We start from the raw sequence: 15,280 nt of genomic DNA, 5'->3' as shown, positions 1-15,280 counted from the left end.
TCAGACTCTCCTTGAGCAGTATATCGTATAAAAACCATTAAAACAAATGAACATTGAATGTATTGGAGCTCTCTTCCATTGCGTTTTGTGTGCCGTCCTGTTGTTGACTCGCTGTGTAGTAATACGCAGTATTCTATTGAGCGGATGTCCCGTTCCTATGTTATGTAGCCATTGTTTTGTTATGGCCGCCCTTTGTTGGTTTAAAGGCTTATGCACACAAAAATACTTTTTGTTACTGTTTTTCCTTTTGTTATTTTTGCACCCGAACACTTTGCATTCCGATGTAATTCACCCTGCCGGCGTTCACTGGTGTGGGTGTCAACGATATGACGTGACAGCGACGCCAGAAAGGTTCCAATATGGCAGCGGCCTGCATTTCCAGCTGACCCAGAAAGCCGACAAAAGAACCTGAAATACTGGCCAAAGCTTGACATTTTAACAAAATCAGCGCAGCAAGACGCATTTGTTGTGTATACAGAGCATTTAAAGAGCCTTGTTATCTTGAGTACAGTTCCCCTTTAAGGGAGGAGAAATCCTTTCTCTGGGAGAGGGAGTTAAGTGACAGTAACCTATGGGTTGAACAGTTTTGTATGTAACTGTTCAGTGAAGGTGAATGCCCGGCCTGACAGTTGTTGGATACAGTGTTTGGATACAGTGTTGTTCTGTTTGAATCTGTATTTTGGCCCTTGTGCCAGTTTGTTTGTTCCTGTGTTTTGTTTTTGTGTTTAATAAATGTGTGCTTTAGGGCTAGAATTGCATTTATGGGTCTCTTTCCTGACGGTAACTGGCTGGGCTGTTACACCACCCTGTCACAGGTATATACTGTATGTTGAGAATAGATGGTTTCTAGGGCAGATTAATGTTTCAGAAAAGCAGTATGTGATTTTAGCTTTAAAGTGAGTATTGATCTGTGTATCAAAACTTAATAAAATGATTAGAAAACAAATCCCTCATTTACTATATATATATATATATATATATATATATATATATATATATAATGGTACCCAATATCGTTTTATTTTCATTCATGTGACGCAGGTCTGCAGGGTCCCATTCTTCTAGAACATAAAACTGTAATCTTGACGTAGTCGTTGTGCAAGTCATGCAAGGTTATGTATTTAATAGAAATACCAATAAAACCATGACCTTGATATATATATATTTTTAAAACCTCTTCCTTCAATCAATACTGGTACATTACTTTCACAAAACCAACTCATATTTGCTTAAAAACAAACAAAAAAAAGTTTCTCAGTGTTTTCCTGTACATTTTAAAGCTGTATGCTGGTTTGGCTTTAACTTCCTTTTCTAAACAGTAATGTCCTTTTAGTTTGCTGGCTACAAGTCAAAAATCTGACAAACATTTTTAGCTTTCCCTTAATGGTCCATTCTCATATTTTCCACATCACATCAGCTCCTCGTTTAAATTCTTTCCCCTGCTTTAGGAGTACTGAGACAAAGGATGACTGATCCATGCCATAGTGTATCAGGAAAATATGAGGGTGTTCTAGGATGAATAGATGGAATTCCTGGCCATAGTTGTTATTGTTTATACAAGCAAGTTAAGAACCATTCTTGAGCACAGCAGATTTCCAAACATGGTATAACCTTGGCATAGGCAGTCTTTTCATTTTAATTTAAAATAGGAAGCTAGAAATCCCAAGCAGAAGGCAGGAGGGTATGGGGGTCCTCCCCCAGCGCAGGTGCAAGTGGCAACGCCCCCCACCGAAAATGAATTACATGGTTTTGCAGGGGTCTAAATCCTGCATATCCTGGTCCTAAATATGTGCCTTAATAGGGACCCAAAATTCCAAATAAGTGTCTAACTTTGTATTATTATTATTATTATTATCATTATTATTATTATTGTTGTTATTATTATTTTAGGTGTTGATTTAAGAGCAAGTAAAAGTTACTTTGTGTCTATGAAAAGTAATTACAAAATAATATGTTTGTTAGAATTTTAAAACCACAAACTTGTCTTAGCACACAGTAAATTTCAAAGTAAAGTCCACATATTTAAGCAAAGTCAGTTTTGGTTTTGCAATAATTTGTTACACACAGAAAAAAATGAAAGAATGACAGTACAGACACCAATGAAACAGAAATTATATTTCAGGCACAAAAACAGACGATGTCACCTTATAAAGATACCATAATACCAAGTGAGACAGAAATAGAAAAATGTCAAGCAATTTCTAAGTTAAAGATAAGAAGCAGTATTAATTGGTAGTACATTTGAACACAGAAAATGTAAGCCATAAGCTGTGTTTTTGTTTTCTATTTTATCATGTATTCCAAGATATCTTAAGTTGAGTTGCAGGTATCTCAGACTAACTTGATTTCAAGATATCTCAAATTCAATTCGAGATATCTCTTTCTTGCATAAAACACCTTAAGTGAAACTTCCCCCTTAGTTTTCCCCTTAAATGTTCTCTAAGTTGAAGTGTGTTGCATAAAACAACTTAAGGGAAATCTCTTAGTGGGAACTTAATTCTACTTCAGTAGTATTTGTACTAAGTATTTTCTTAAGTTAGTTAACTGCTGCACAAAACGACTTAAGGGGAAAGTGAAGTGAAAATACTTAAATGTCCTATTTGAGGTCACTTAAGTCTAAAAAAAATAAAATAAAATGTTAATAGCAGCGTTTTTGGAAATTGAAGAGCACAGAGCCACACTTCACAGAAGGATTTTCAGAGACAGAGAAAATCCTTTGGATATAACGGATAACGAGCAATTAATTAAAAACTATCGATTTGACCTAAATTCTGTCTGCAAAGCTGGAAGCAGATTTACAACCACAAACAAGAAGAAATCCTGCATTGCTCCCTGTTCTGTTTTTTCACAACCGGTAGCTTCCAAGCAGTTGTTGGAGATGTATTCCGTATACACAAATCTACTGTTAGATAGAATAGTTCACAAGGTTTCCAGTGCGCTATGACGAAGGGTTGGACATTTCATCCACTTTCCGAATAAGGACATACAAAAGGACTATGCTGTTGATTTCCACAGTCGCAGGGTTTCCCAGGATTCCAGGTGCTATAGATGGCATCCACCTTAGAATACAGGCGCCACATGAATTTGAGGAAACCTACGTTAACAGAAAACAATTACCATTCAATTAATGTACAATACATTTGCGATCCATCCTGCATAATTACAAATATCGTTTCCTCTTGGCCTGGGAGTACCCATGATGCGAGAATTTTAAAGAAGAGCAAGATCGTAACTATTGTATTTGCTCTTACTTGTAATTATATTACATTTTTTGTGTACTTCCACGTATCTGTATTGTAATACTCTGTTACCACTCCAAATGGTGCCTGTTAAGCAAATAAATATTAACATCAATAGAGGAGCATTTCAGCTCATCTCATACTAAAACACGCATGATCATAGAAAGGGTTTTTGGTCAGCTGAAGAGAGGTTTTCACTGCCTTCATGTGATGCTCTGTGTAAGTCCAGGGCTGTGGTTGTAAATCTAATTCCAGCATTGCAGACATTTCAAAAGACAGAACTTTTAGTCAACTCAATTTTTTTTTTTTTAATTATTAATTGCTTGTCATTCATTATATCCAAAGGATTTTCTCTGTCTTTGAAAATCCTTCTGTATTGTGTTAAAAACAACTTATGTGTTGTTTTTTTACACATTACTGAGTGTTATTAAGAACAACACATTTTGTATTCATTTTAACACATTCACTGTGATTGAATATTAGGAGAAACACAGGCACCACGTTGGAAAATTTAGAGACACGTATACTACACAGACCGTGCAAAAAGCTACACTATATATACACACACACACACACACACACACATATATATATATATCGTGAATGCTGCGATTTAGTTAAATGTCTTGCATTCACACATTCAGCTATTTCTGCCCATTTCTTTGCCTGTTATTATCTGCTTTATTTTATTATATTCTTCCAAAAGTATAATTTTTTCCTTCCTCTGTACAGTTTTGGATTTTTTTTTAATCGGCCATACTGTAGTTTTACTTAACAGCCCCAACGTTGCCATGGAGATGGGATTTACAGAGTACAATAAGCCACTTGCCTATTGGTTGGAATCTTAAGATTCCAGGCACGTTAAAGTGTTTTCCCTTAGCTAAGGAGAGTGGTTAAGATGTTTTGTGCAACAAACTTATGTTTTTTCCCTTAGCTAAGTGAAAAATACACTTAAGTGTCACAGTTCAGTGAAATACTTAAGATGTTTTATGCAACCGGGACACACACCAAATGCTTTGCGTCACATCGCTTTTTATTTATTTTAATTTTTTTGACGCGCAGTAGACAGTGCCATATCAGCGCGTCTACACCCAAGCGTCAGTTACCTTTCCTGGGAAAATAATAAATAGTAAGTTATACTAAAAATTACATTAGCGTGAAAATACCCTCCGTCCCCCAACTGTGGCTGTGTTTTGGGAAGACATCAACAGAAGAGGAGGATGAAGAGATTTGTACTGTTCATACGTTTGAACATTTCCATTGAGTTATTAAAAATGGAACTTAGATAGTCTTCTAAAAAATAACCAACTTAACAACCGTGCCTATTTAAACATAGATAGATAATCACAGTATGTGCTTATGCGTATTTGTACGTGTGTTGGTATGTGTGTGTACTTTTTATCTGCATTTTGTGTGTAAACTGTCAATAATATTAGTTGACCACAGTTTTAACAGCAGCTGTTTATTTACATCTTGTTGCTCGTACAGTGATATTTTTCATTTAATAAAGACTGAATCAGCAAACAAAGCACTTAAAAATAAAATAATCAGTAATATTCATTAATTGCACAATGCGAATAATGTTTCCTGAATTCATTGTCTATGCTAGCTTTCATCAGATTTCAGATTCAGACATTTTACAGTGCTACAACGTATACTCACTGTATTGCCTATAAAGACGATCTTATATAGAAAACGAAGGTTGGTTGTTTGTTTGTTTGTTTTTTTTTTTAAACTTTCTAACTCTGCTGTACGGTTATTGACTCAGTTATATGATTGTACAGTTTGGCCTTCACCAACGTCGCTTGTAAGCTCGAAACTGATTGGTCGGTCCATTCACTGTTTCCATGGAAACATTAGCCCAGAAACTAAATGCCCTCAGAGAAGGAATGTTCTACTCGATTTACATACGTAATGAATTGTGTTAATTGCCGCTATTTTACTATAACAAAATAACATTTTTAATTTTTAATACTATTCACTGGAACATACGAGCACTGTAAATTTTTTTGTTCTTTTTCAAATAACTATTTTAGGTGGCTCATCGGGCAAAGTAAATGGTAATTTAGTGGCTGGAAATGAGAGGGCTGACCGAAGGAGATGGACGCGAAGATGTATACAGAAGTATTAACCTTGCAACGTGACCTTACAGTAAATAATGTAATTTATCTATGGCTAAGATAATTATACTGCCGATTCCATTGTTGGTACTAGGGTAGGGACCATACGACCAAATTGCTCTGTTACTCTCTCTCTTTAGAGTTAAAACAATTTTTTTATATTTTATATTATATATATATATATATATATATATATATATATATATATATATATATATATATATATATATATATATATATATATATATACACACACACATCACACACACACACACACAGTACCAGTCAAAAGTTTGAGTACACTTGCTGGAAACTAGGTTTTTTTCATAATTGACAATGTTTTACGTCGTATACGTTTCTGTAAATACTTGAAAATGAAAACACGTTACAATATACAAAACATAAGGAGTATCAAAGCAATGTTCAAGAAAATTGAAAATTGTCTCTAAATCTTGGATTCCTCAAAATAGCCACCCTTTGCCTTAATAACAGCCTCACAAACATGAGGCATTCGGTTAACAAGTTTCAGCAGGAAATCACCCGACATGTCTTCCCAGCTCTTCTGCAGCAATTCCCAGAGATGTAGGGCACTTGTGGGTAGCTTTGCTTTGACTCTTCTGTCCAGTTCGTCCCATACAAGTTCTATGGGATTGAGGTCTGGAGACTGGGCAGGCCAGGTCATTAGATTGAGTTGTCCTTCACTTTCCTTCTTCGCCAGATAGTTCTTGCACAACTTTGAGGTGTGTTTCGGGTCATTATCTTGCTGAAGAATGAAGGACTGCCCAACTAGCTGTAATCCTGATGGAATGGCATGCCTCTGAAGTATGCTGTGATAGCCATGCTGGTTGAGCTTGCCATGGACTTGGTAAAGATACCAACTCTGTCACCAGCAAAGCAATCCCAGACCATGACACTGCCTCCTCCATGTTTGACAGTGGGAACCACACCTGCAGAACTCATGCGCTCAACCTCTTTGCGTCTTACAAATACTCGGTGGTTGGACCCAAATATTTCAAATTTTGACTCATCGGTCCATAAGACCGACTTCCACTCCTCAAACGTCCAGTTTCTGTGTTTTTTGGCCCAGGCAAGTCTCTTCCTCTTATTCTAGACACTTAACAATGGTTTCTTTGCAGCAATTCTTCCATTTAGGCCAGTTTCACGCAATTTCCTCTGAACAGTTGATGTTGAAACATCTGTACTTCTAGTAGCATTTAGCTGAGCTTGTATTTCAGGGGCAGCTAATCGCCGGTTTCGCAGACTTGTGACTCGAATGAACTTGTTCTCTGATTCTGTGGTCACTCTTGGCCTGTCTGACCTTGTTTGGTCCTCATGAGTGCCAGTTTCTTGAAATCATTTGATGGTCTTGGCCACAGCAGTTACAGACACTTGCAAAGTTCTTGCGATTTGTCTTAAAGATTGACGTTCATTTCTTAAAGTAATTAGTCTTTTTCCTTTGCTTAACTGAACATATTTTGTCCTTTTCTGCTCCCTTACATTCAGGAATGACAAACTTGTGCCTATACTACCTATATTTATAGTAATCATGGACCCTCACATGTTAACAATAATTGGTGACAAAAGGTTAATTAGGTAACATGCTAGTTAACTCGGAGAACATCTAACAAAGACACTTAGGCCAGTGTTCTAACACCGTGTTATACACATTTCAGACTTTTAACTCACTTGGGCTTCAGACTGAAATCCCCTTACTTTGGGTGATTTACATTTTCATTTAAAAATGTAATTTTTGAATGCAGTTCACTTATGATTATCAGCTTATATAAGTACATGTATCATATAATGAAATATTTAGAGTTTATAGTTCATACAGTTAAAAGTATAGATAATCATGAAAAAACTGGTTTCAAGCAGGTGTACTCAAACTTTTGACTGGTACTGTGTGTGTGTATATATGTGTGTGTAAAAAAAAAAAAAAAATATATATATATATATATATATATATATATATATATATATATATATATATATAAAAAAGTTTGTTGGCCATAAGAAATGACATTGTACTCAAACCAGTTAGGAACAGACATGGTTTAAAATTATGGATTTGGATTGTAACCCGTACCATACTATAGTGCCTTTTTGAAGCGTACTATATTTCATATATCATCAGTAGTCAACAATAACCGTTTCAAACACACATGCTGACAGGTATAAATGTTTTACACACTTGTCATAATGCTGATGTGGCATCTACTTCATTATGATATTATGACAGTACAGTACTATTATAGGTCAGTCCAGTTTCTCTGTGTCATTGTTGATTTAGAATTGTTTTTTTTGTTTTGTTTTTAAGCTTTGACAGCAGCTGCAGGACGAGGTAAAGTAGAAGTGTGCAGGTTTCTGCTGGAGCAAGGCGGTCTGGTGCACCAGGTGAACCGGCGAGCTGTCTCCCCAGTGTTCTGCACGGTGAGACAGGGCCACTGGCAGGTATGAGATGACTTCTGCATCCGTGAATTTGGGTTATTAAAAAAAAAAAAAGCTAAATAAAGTGTATAATCACATGCATAGAGCACTTGCAGTGAGTCTATTTGAAAGGTTGTGCTGGCTCACCGCAATGACATTTAAAATAAATGCGTCGGAAATTGTCGGCTCAAGTCATATGGAGCCACACCACTTTACTGCACCAAACTGAAATTAGAAAGTTAAATACAGTTTCACACATTGGCAATGTGTCATTGTACAGTGTGAGGTAATGGGGGCTGCCATATTCTCACATCGTTTTATAATTTTTCAGGTTGCTGACCTTCTGTTACAGCATGGGGCTGATGTTAACACAAGTGACAAGCAGGGCAGGACACTGTTAATGGTGGCCGCGTGTGAAGGCCATTTGAGCACTGTAGAATTCCTGCTTTCAAAAGGTAAGTTTCATTCCATTTAGTTAAACATTTCGATCTTAACAATAAATGTGATACCATTTTAAACATTAACATATGTGGAATACTTGTAGCCCATAAACGGTAATACACAAGGACGTGTGTGTGATTGTGTTATGTAGTTGTGCAGTATATGAAAACAGTTCTATAATATACATATTTGTGTGCAGTTTTTAACACACTCGTGTTTTAGGTGCTTCCTTGTCCTCTGTGGATAAGGAGGGGTTAACTCCGTTAAGCTGGGCTTGCTTGAAAGGACACAAGGCTGTGGTGCAGTTTCTGGTTGAGAAAGGCGCAGTCATAGAACATAGTGATAAGAATGGAAGGACTCCTCTGGACTTAGCAGCATTTTATGGGGATGCTGAAATTGTAAGTACAGTAAACTAGTTTTAATCAAGGTTGTGTTTAAATAATTGCATTGTAATGGTACACTTGTATAATATATTTAAAAAATAGCTTGCTCCGAAACAAATTAGGTATAAACGTTAAAGATTGAAATTGGCGTAATATGTTTGGATCGCTTAATGTTGGGGTTCTGTGTTATTTTCATTTTTATTATTTTTTTTTTTTTCACAAAGGAAAAGCACATCCTTAATTCACTTAACCACAAGTAAACAACAGAGGCATTCAATTTAGGGGCTTGTAAGTAGTCTGAAGTTGTTTGGTATTGATTTGTAATTTTAATCAGTGTTTTGCTTTCCTTTCAGAAAAAAAAAGAAATGGTGCTAATTAAGCTTTGAGAACCTGCCCCGTTATGCTTTTACAGTTGCATTCCTGAGAGATAATACCATTGGCATATATCCAGCAATGGAATTAGAATTGAATTGTAGGACTATCTGCTACAGTCCATGACATTGTGGTCAACATGCCAGAACTGCTGGACTGGCCTCTGTATATGCACTAGAGCAGTATTCATAAATCATTAGACAGCCATGCATTTACTGGCATGCAAAGGCTTTATAAATACAGACCTGTGCAGTGTATGCATAGTTCGCACTATCATTGCTGTGTCTGTGCAGGATCATTGGAGGTTCTAACACATCGTTCTCCTAAGTACTACAGTTAGCTCTGAACCATATTTTGCAAGAGCTCTCTGGAATGCATGCATAATGTTTGTTATTATTTTACAGTGAACCTGGGTGACTGTGTACTAAAGGGTATAGTCCAGAAATATTGAAAATCAAAGTATTTTTCAGATTAACTGCCAAAACATAATTGAATTAAGTCTGTAGGTTATAATGAATTGGACAAGTGGCAGCAGCTGCAACTGTGGCCAGCTGGGAAATAAAGATACAAGCTGTTGACTTTTTCATGCAGATTTTTTTTTTTTTTTTTATTGCCACCCAGGTTCATTATTTGGTGGAGAGAGGTGCAGTGATTGAGCATGTTGACTACAGTGGGATGCGCCCATTGGACAGAGCTATTGGATGTCGAAATACGTCAGTGGTGGTGACTCTGCTAAAGAAAGGAGCAAAGCTGGGTAAGCTGGCATTGTCTTGACACTTCCCCAACATTCTGGTAACTTCATTGGACAGGTATAGGAATGTTGGAGATAATCCACCATATTGCAGTGTATTGTTATTGGGATTGGAAATCCTTCCACTAGTTCATTATACTGTTATAAATGGTTGTGATTGACAAAAACAGAGCTTTCACTTTGTAACACCAAATCCATGTTCCCTTTAACATTTTGCTTAAATTGTCCTGGAGGACTTGTCAGCATACAGAACGCCTAGATGTGTGTTGTATAAGCAACCTGTAGGAGAGAGGTTTATAGACCTTCCCTTTTAAAGCTTATCTTTTTAAACTAAATCGATATTTTCTATTATAGCTGCTAACATACAATCCGGGCCAAATTTCCTGTCAAATGCAGTGTCTTGGTATGTCTTTGCGTTGCAGGACATTAAGATTCTGTCACAGTGAGGGCACTTAGTTTTTCAAAAGAATCTTCAAATCTTCCCTAGTTTGAATTTGCATTGGGCAAAGAACATGCTTGAATGTAACTTTTGCTAGATCTTTTTTCAAGTGGTAAATGTATGTTAAGGTACACGGCTTAATTCAGATCAGTTTCAATATGGCTACTCTGACAATTTAGATATCATTTTAAGCCAAGAGCATGCATTTTATCTAGGTATGTAAATATACTAACAATCGATCCTAGCTTTTCACAATTGGAATTGCAGATGCAGAGTTGCATAGGATATGTAAAAGGGGGGGGGGGGACAAGATGCTTTCAGCAGTGTTTTCCAGCATGCACAATTCCTTTCTCTGTCCATTAATTCTTATTCTCTTTGTAATTTTGTCTTACTCTTCTCTTTCTTTTAACTGCTTACACTAATACCATCTTAAGGCTACAGAACGTCTCCTTATGATCGATCAGGTACTTTCTTTAGGTAACTTTATTCAGTACCAATTACCTTGTAAATATAAATGTTCCCATCTTGAACATTTTGGGCAACTATGGCTTTTTATTTTAAAGGTAATGCAGCCTGGGCAATGGTAACCTCCAAACCTGATATTCTCATCATTCTACTGCAGAAGTTAATGGAAGAAGGAAATGTTCTGTATAAGGTAGCATTACCAATGTATTTTAGGTATTTTACTGCATATAGTATAGATTATTGACAATCAACAAACCTTAATTACTTGGTGGATTATTATGTGAAATGCTAATTGGTAAAAAGAATGAAGATGTTAAAATAAATCTTGATTTATTTAAAAAGTCAAATGTTTGATATTCATTATTATATAAAAATAAACCAATCCTTGTTTCATTTAATTGTTGTCCATATTTTAACTAGCATGACACATTATTTGGTTATATTTTCACACAAAATGCTGGGATTGATCTGTGATTTAACAGATTAATTTTTTGTCTGTTGATGAATGAAGCTGTGCTAGCTGGTTGAAAGGCAGTTTTTTATTTCACAATATTTAACACAAGTGTTTCTCTAGAGTTAACGACTGTCATGTATGAACTTTCAGAAAGGGCAGATGAAAGAGGCAGCTCAGAGATACCAGTATGCTTTGAGAAAGTTTCCTCGAGAAGGATTTGGGGATGATCTGAAGGCTTTCAAAGAACTCAGGGTTTCACTGTACCTGAACCTGTCAAGATGTCGCAGGAAAACAAACGTAAGCAGTTTGATTAATCTGAAATATTTTCAACTGCACAACTAAATCAGCTTCCAGTTTATTGAGCTTGAAAGACAAAGCCAGGATAACTTCTGTACTGTATATTGTCTTTTCATTGATTTTGTAGATTACAGCATTAAATGAAAGTGCAAAATGTATTGGTAATAAGTTGATTATCGACTAGGGAAGCAATTCCCTGAAAGGTTCACTATGGGTTTGCAACAGATGACCAGTATCTTCAAATTCAAAATGACAGGAAAAGATAGCCACCCCTCAACAAGCTGATGGCTTCTATGGCTATGCTTTAGGGTAGCAGGTGCCATCTGCAAATTACAAATCAAATTGGAGTTTGTCTAAAAGCCAAGAACACTCTAGTACACCATCCACGTGGCCCACAACCAATCCTTGCTGTGTTTCAGCACAGAGAACTGGCTCCATAAATCCAAAATATGTGCAGTTGCATTTTGTTCAACCAAACATTGTCCAGCTGGTCTACATTTTGTCAGATATCCTGTGGACTTCAGGCTAATTAAAAAAAAAATAATTAAAAAAAATTGAAGATGGCTGGAATTTAGTACTAAAATGGTCATTTGCACTACAAAATTAGGTTAAAAAGAAAAAGAATTCCTTAACATTACCCACACTGCTTCAACATAACTGTGCTGATTTGGAGTTTATATTTTAATTCTCACAGGACTTTGGCATGGCAGAGGAATTTGCTACAAAGGCACTTGAACTGAAACCCAAATCATATGAGGCCTTTTATGCCAGAGCAAGGGCCAAGAGAAGTAGCAGGTAAAATTTTTTTTTTTTTTTTTTTTTTTATTATTATTTTTAATAAAATAGTCTTCCTATAGCACATGTAAAGATGATGCCATGACAGTTGTTCAATTTCTTGGGAACATTTTAGTAAAGCATTTTGAAGGTTTAATTACCTAGCCCCAGCTGTAATGCAGTTTGATAATAAAACATGATTTTTTTTACAAAGCACATTCAGTCTGACTTACTTTTCTTTTCTCAGGCAATTTGCTGCTGCCCTTGTCGATCTACAGGAGGCTGCAAAGCTCTGCTCAAACAACCGTGAGATACGGAGGCTGCTGGTTCGAGTGGAGGACGAGTGCAAACAGTTGCAGCGCACCCAGCAGAAACAGCCATGTGGGCAAAACCTACCACCCCAGAGCAACGAGTCGGACCACGAGGAAGAGGAGGAGGTGCTGGACCACAGCCTGGATAGCCAGGCGACACTGGGGCTTGAGGAGATTGATGAAGAAGATCTTTCTCAACACGAGGAAGCAGCTGTTGCGTCACAACACAGAACACAGAATGTACAGAATTTATATTCGTTGAACAGAGCACTTCATGATGGGGCAGCATGTTCCCAGCAGAAACCCCGGCCTGTAACTCCTCCAAACCGACATAAATACCTGCGAGAACCACTGGCCCAGCAAGGATTGGTCAAGCAGCCAACTAAACAGGCTCAGATAGTCAAAACTAATCTGCATATGAACTCCTTGCAGTCTGGTGGGCGGTCTGGAAACAAGTCGCAGTCTCAGTACCCCCCACCAAGCCCATTGCCAAGCAGGCACATTTCGAGCGTACTAAAACCCAGTCCTGGCCTAGAGAATATCAATTTGGGATGTTCTGGTGCAGATGATTCAGGAACTAGTCATGGAGAAAGGCTGGCCTCCACACAAAATGTCTACCTTTCCAATGCTGAAAATATGCTGTCCTACCATTCTCCCCAGTCATTCTCCAACGTGACAAAAACAGCAGAGAGGTTATCTGCACATTCTGTACCATCTTTGGACATAATGGCATCTACAAGCCCAGGACTTCCAGGAGGTGCTCTGGAGACGGGAAAGGAATCATCTGCCGGTACAATGTCAGCATCTGGCTCTCAGGCCAGCAGTATGAAAATCTCCAGTTCAACCAACAGCTTAGCATCCAGCAGCAGTCTGTCAGATAGTGGAAAGCTTCAAGGGCCAGATGTTCGAGTTAAAACCACTGTAGACAACAAGGCTAAGCAGTGTCAGAGTGGAACTGCAGAGCACAAACCTAGACCAACGCCATTCATGGGAATAATGGACAAAACTGCAAGGTTTCAACAACTGCAGCAGAGTCTTCAACAGAATCGCAGCTGGCACAGCCTTTCAACAGAAGGATTAGTTACAAACACTATTTCCACAGGGGGTATACAGGTAGTTAACGTTGAGCTACCTTATGCCAAAACAGGGAGTGCTTACCATGACCAGATTAAAACTCCATCTCAGGGTCCTATGGGAAGCCTTCACAACGGAATGCACTCTAAGGAATTCGGAGAGAAGTTCTGCCAAACAGCCACCTGTTTCAAGGAACCCAAGCCAGCTGTGGCTGTCCTACATTCATTTCCAGACAATAAATCTAAACAGCAGTCTCACATAGCAAGAGATTCTCCCATCATTCATGTTGCTTCTATGAAACCAAAGCGATCATTTATAGAATCTAATGTTTAAGTTTGTTATTTAACAATTTTCTTAAACACTTGGTTAATTAAAAATTACCTATAATGAATATGTAAAATGGAATTTGTTTATTGGGTTTTAACTTGTTTTCTTAACATTTTAGAGTTACATATTTTACAAGTAACTATTTGTATATTTTGTAAATAATTACCACGACCAGTATTTAGATTAGTACTTGGTTTTGTTTCTTTTTTTTATTAACAAGAGTGTATAGGTCCATTATGCTTCTGTTACAGAATTGCATGTGTACTACAATTCAGCAAAGCTGGAGAGCACTGCGTAATCATTATGGCACGTAAACACAAACGAAACAGTAATGGCACTTCTGATATGTTAATATATGCCTTTCAGGTGCTTATGGAATTATTATTGTCATACATTATTAGAGATTAGGTACAACATAAAGATGTATCATCGCTGTATTATAAAAATGAATGGTGCCATTTAGTGGTAATGTAACAGGAGATTGGTAAAGGTTACACATTTACAGTATGCGTTTGTTTTCTAGTAGGATACTGAGAATCCTAATTTTGTATAATAGAATTCATTCTTTTAAGAGAAGGCTAATTTGAGTTCAGTCAAATCATTCAACTTGTGTGGGTAGTTGAGGGTTTTTTGCATAGTTTGGTTGGGATTAAAATGTTCTGGGTCCTGTATATGTTTGTACATTATATAAATTCCCCTATAATGTTAAACTGAATAATCTCTGTACCTTCTTAATGTTGCTAACTAGATTAATTTATTTACAGCTACTCTTGCTTGATCATTTGTAAAAGCAATATATTTTCTATAGTTATTTTTGCACAGCTACTGAAACATTTTCAGACTTTTAAAATGGCTTTGACTGGCTTTTGGTTTTAAGTGCATGCAGTTTATTATATTTGAATATGTATGTTATTGTAATTACTGAAATGCCTTCAGTATTGTGAGCTGTATTACCGGTGTTCACATACTGTAATAGATCTGTACTGCCATAACAATGTGGGATAAATAAAACTCCCACTGTAAAATGTAAGCGTCCCGTGTCATTTCTTTTTTATTTCGCCTAAATGTAAATTGTAATTTGCTGGCTAGCATATGTTTAGGAAACACAATTCAAATAGTGAAACAAGCCTGGCAAGTCAAGAGCAGCTGCTGCCTGCTTCCAATTTAATACCATAGAGTCTTTTCAACAGGCATGTAAGGTGCATAATGAGTTGCGTTCATTGTATAAGATACAGCACTACTAACATAAGTACTTGTTTGGTAGCCTAGATTCACTGTTGTCATCACAGCATTTGTGACAGAATAAAAAATCATTTATACTTCTGGAAAATACTGAAACATTTTAATTACGATCAAGGACACCAACCTTTAAAAAGGTAGTTGCCATGACAACACAAGTTTGGTAC

The 15,280-nt window shown here is 36.9% G+C and overlaps 1 protein-coding gene across 7 annotated transcripts in view; it reads left to right on the top strand.

The window, feature by feature from the left end:
• The window catches only part of LOC121322282 (protein TANC1-like), a 108,821-nt gene extending 93,922 nt beyond the window's left edge, over window positions 1-14,899 (top strand). For 4 of the 7 annotated variants that reach the window (XM_041262033.1, XM_041262028.1, XM_041262031.1 and 1 more), the window contains 9 exons: window positions 7,677-7,810; window positions 8,118-8,241; window positions 8,450-8,625; window positions 9,604-9,736; window positions 10,607-10,636; window positions 10,736-10,827; window positions 11,242-11,388; window positions 12,083-12,183; window positions 12,410-14,899. In XM_041262033.1, the coding sequence (XP_041117967.1) occupies window positions 7,677-7,810; window positions 8,118-8,241; window positions 8,450-8,625; window positions 9,604-9,736; window positions 10,607-10,636; window positions 10,736-10,827; window positions 11,242-11,388; window positions 12,083-12,183; window positions 12,410-13,880 (2,408 nt within the window). In that variant the 3' untranslated portion in view covers window positions 13,881-14,899. Of the gene's footprint in view, window positions 1-7,676; window positions 7,811-8,117; window positions 8,242-8,449; window positions 8,626-9,603; window positions 9,737-10,606; window positions 10,650-10,735; window positions 10,828-11,241; window positions 11,389-12,082; window positions 12,184-12,409 lie in introns of those variants that run through there. The other 3 variants (XM_041262032.1, XM_041262035.1, XM_041262034.1) reach the window with 2 other exon arrangements.
• Window positions 14,900-15,280: the final 381 nt, after the last annotated feature.

Source organism: Polyodon spathula, chromosome 10 (genome assembly GCF_017654505.1).
Source record: "Polyodon spathula isolate WHYD16114869_AA chromosome 10, ASM1765450v1, whole genome shotgun sequence".
In the NCBI taxonomy this organism is placed as follows: domain Eukaryota; kingdom Metazoa; phylum Chordata; class Actinopteri; order Acipenseriformes; family Polyodontidae; genus Polyodon; species Polyodon spathula.
This window is presented reverse-complemented; position numbering and strand designations above follow the sequence as displayed.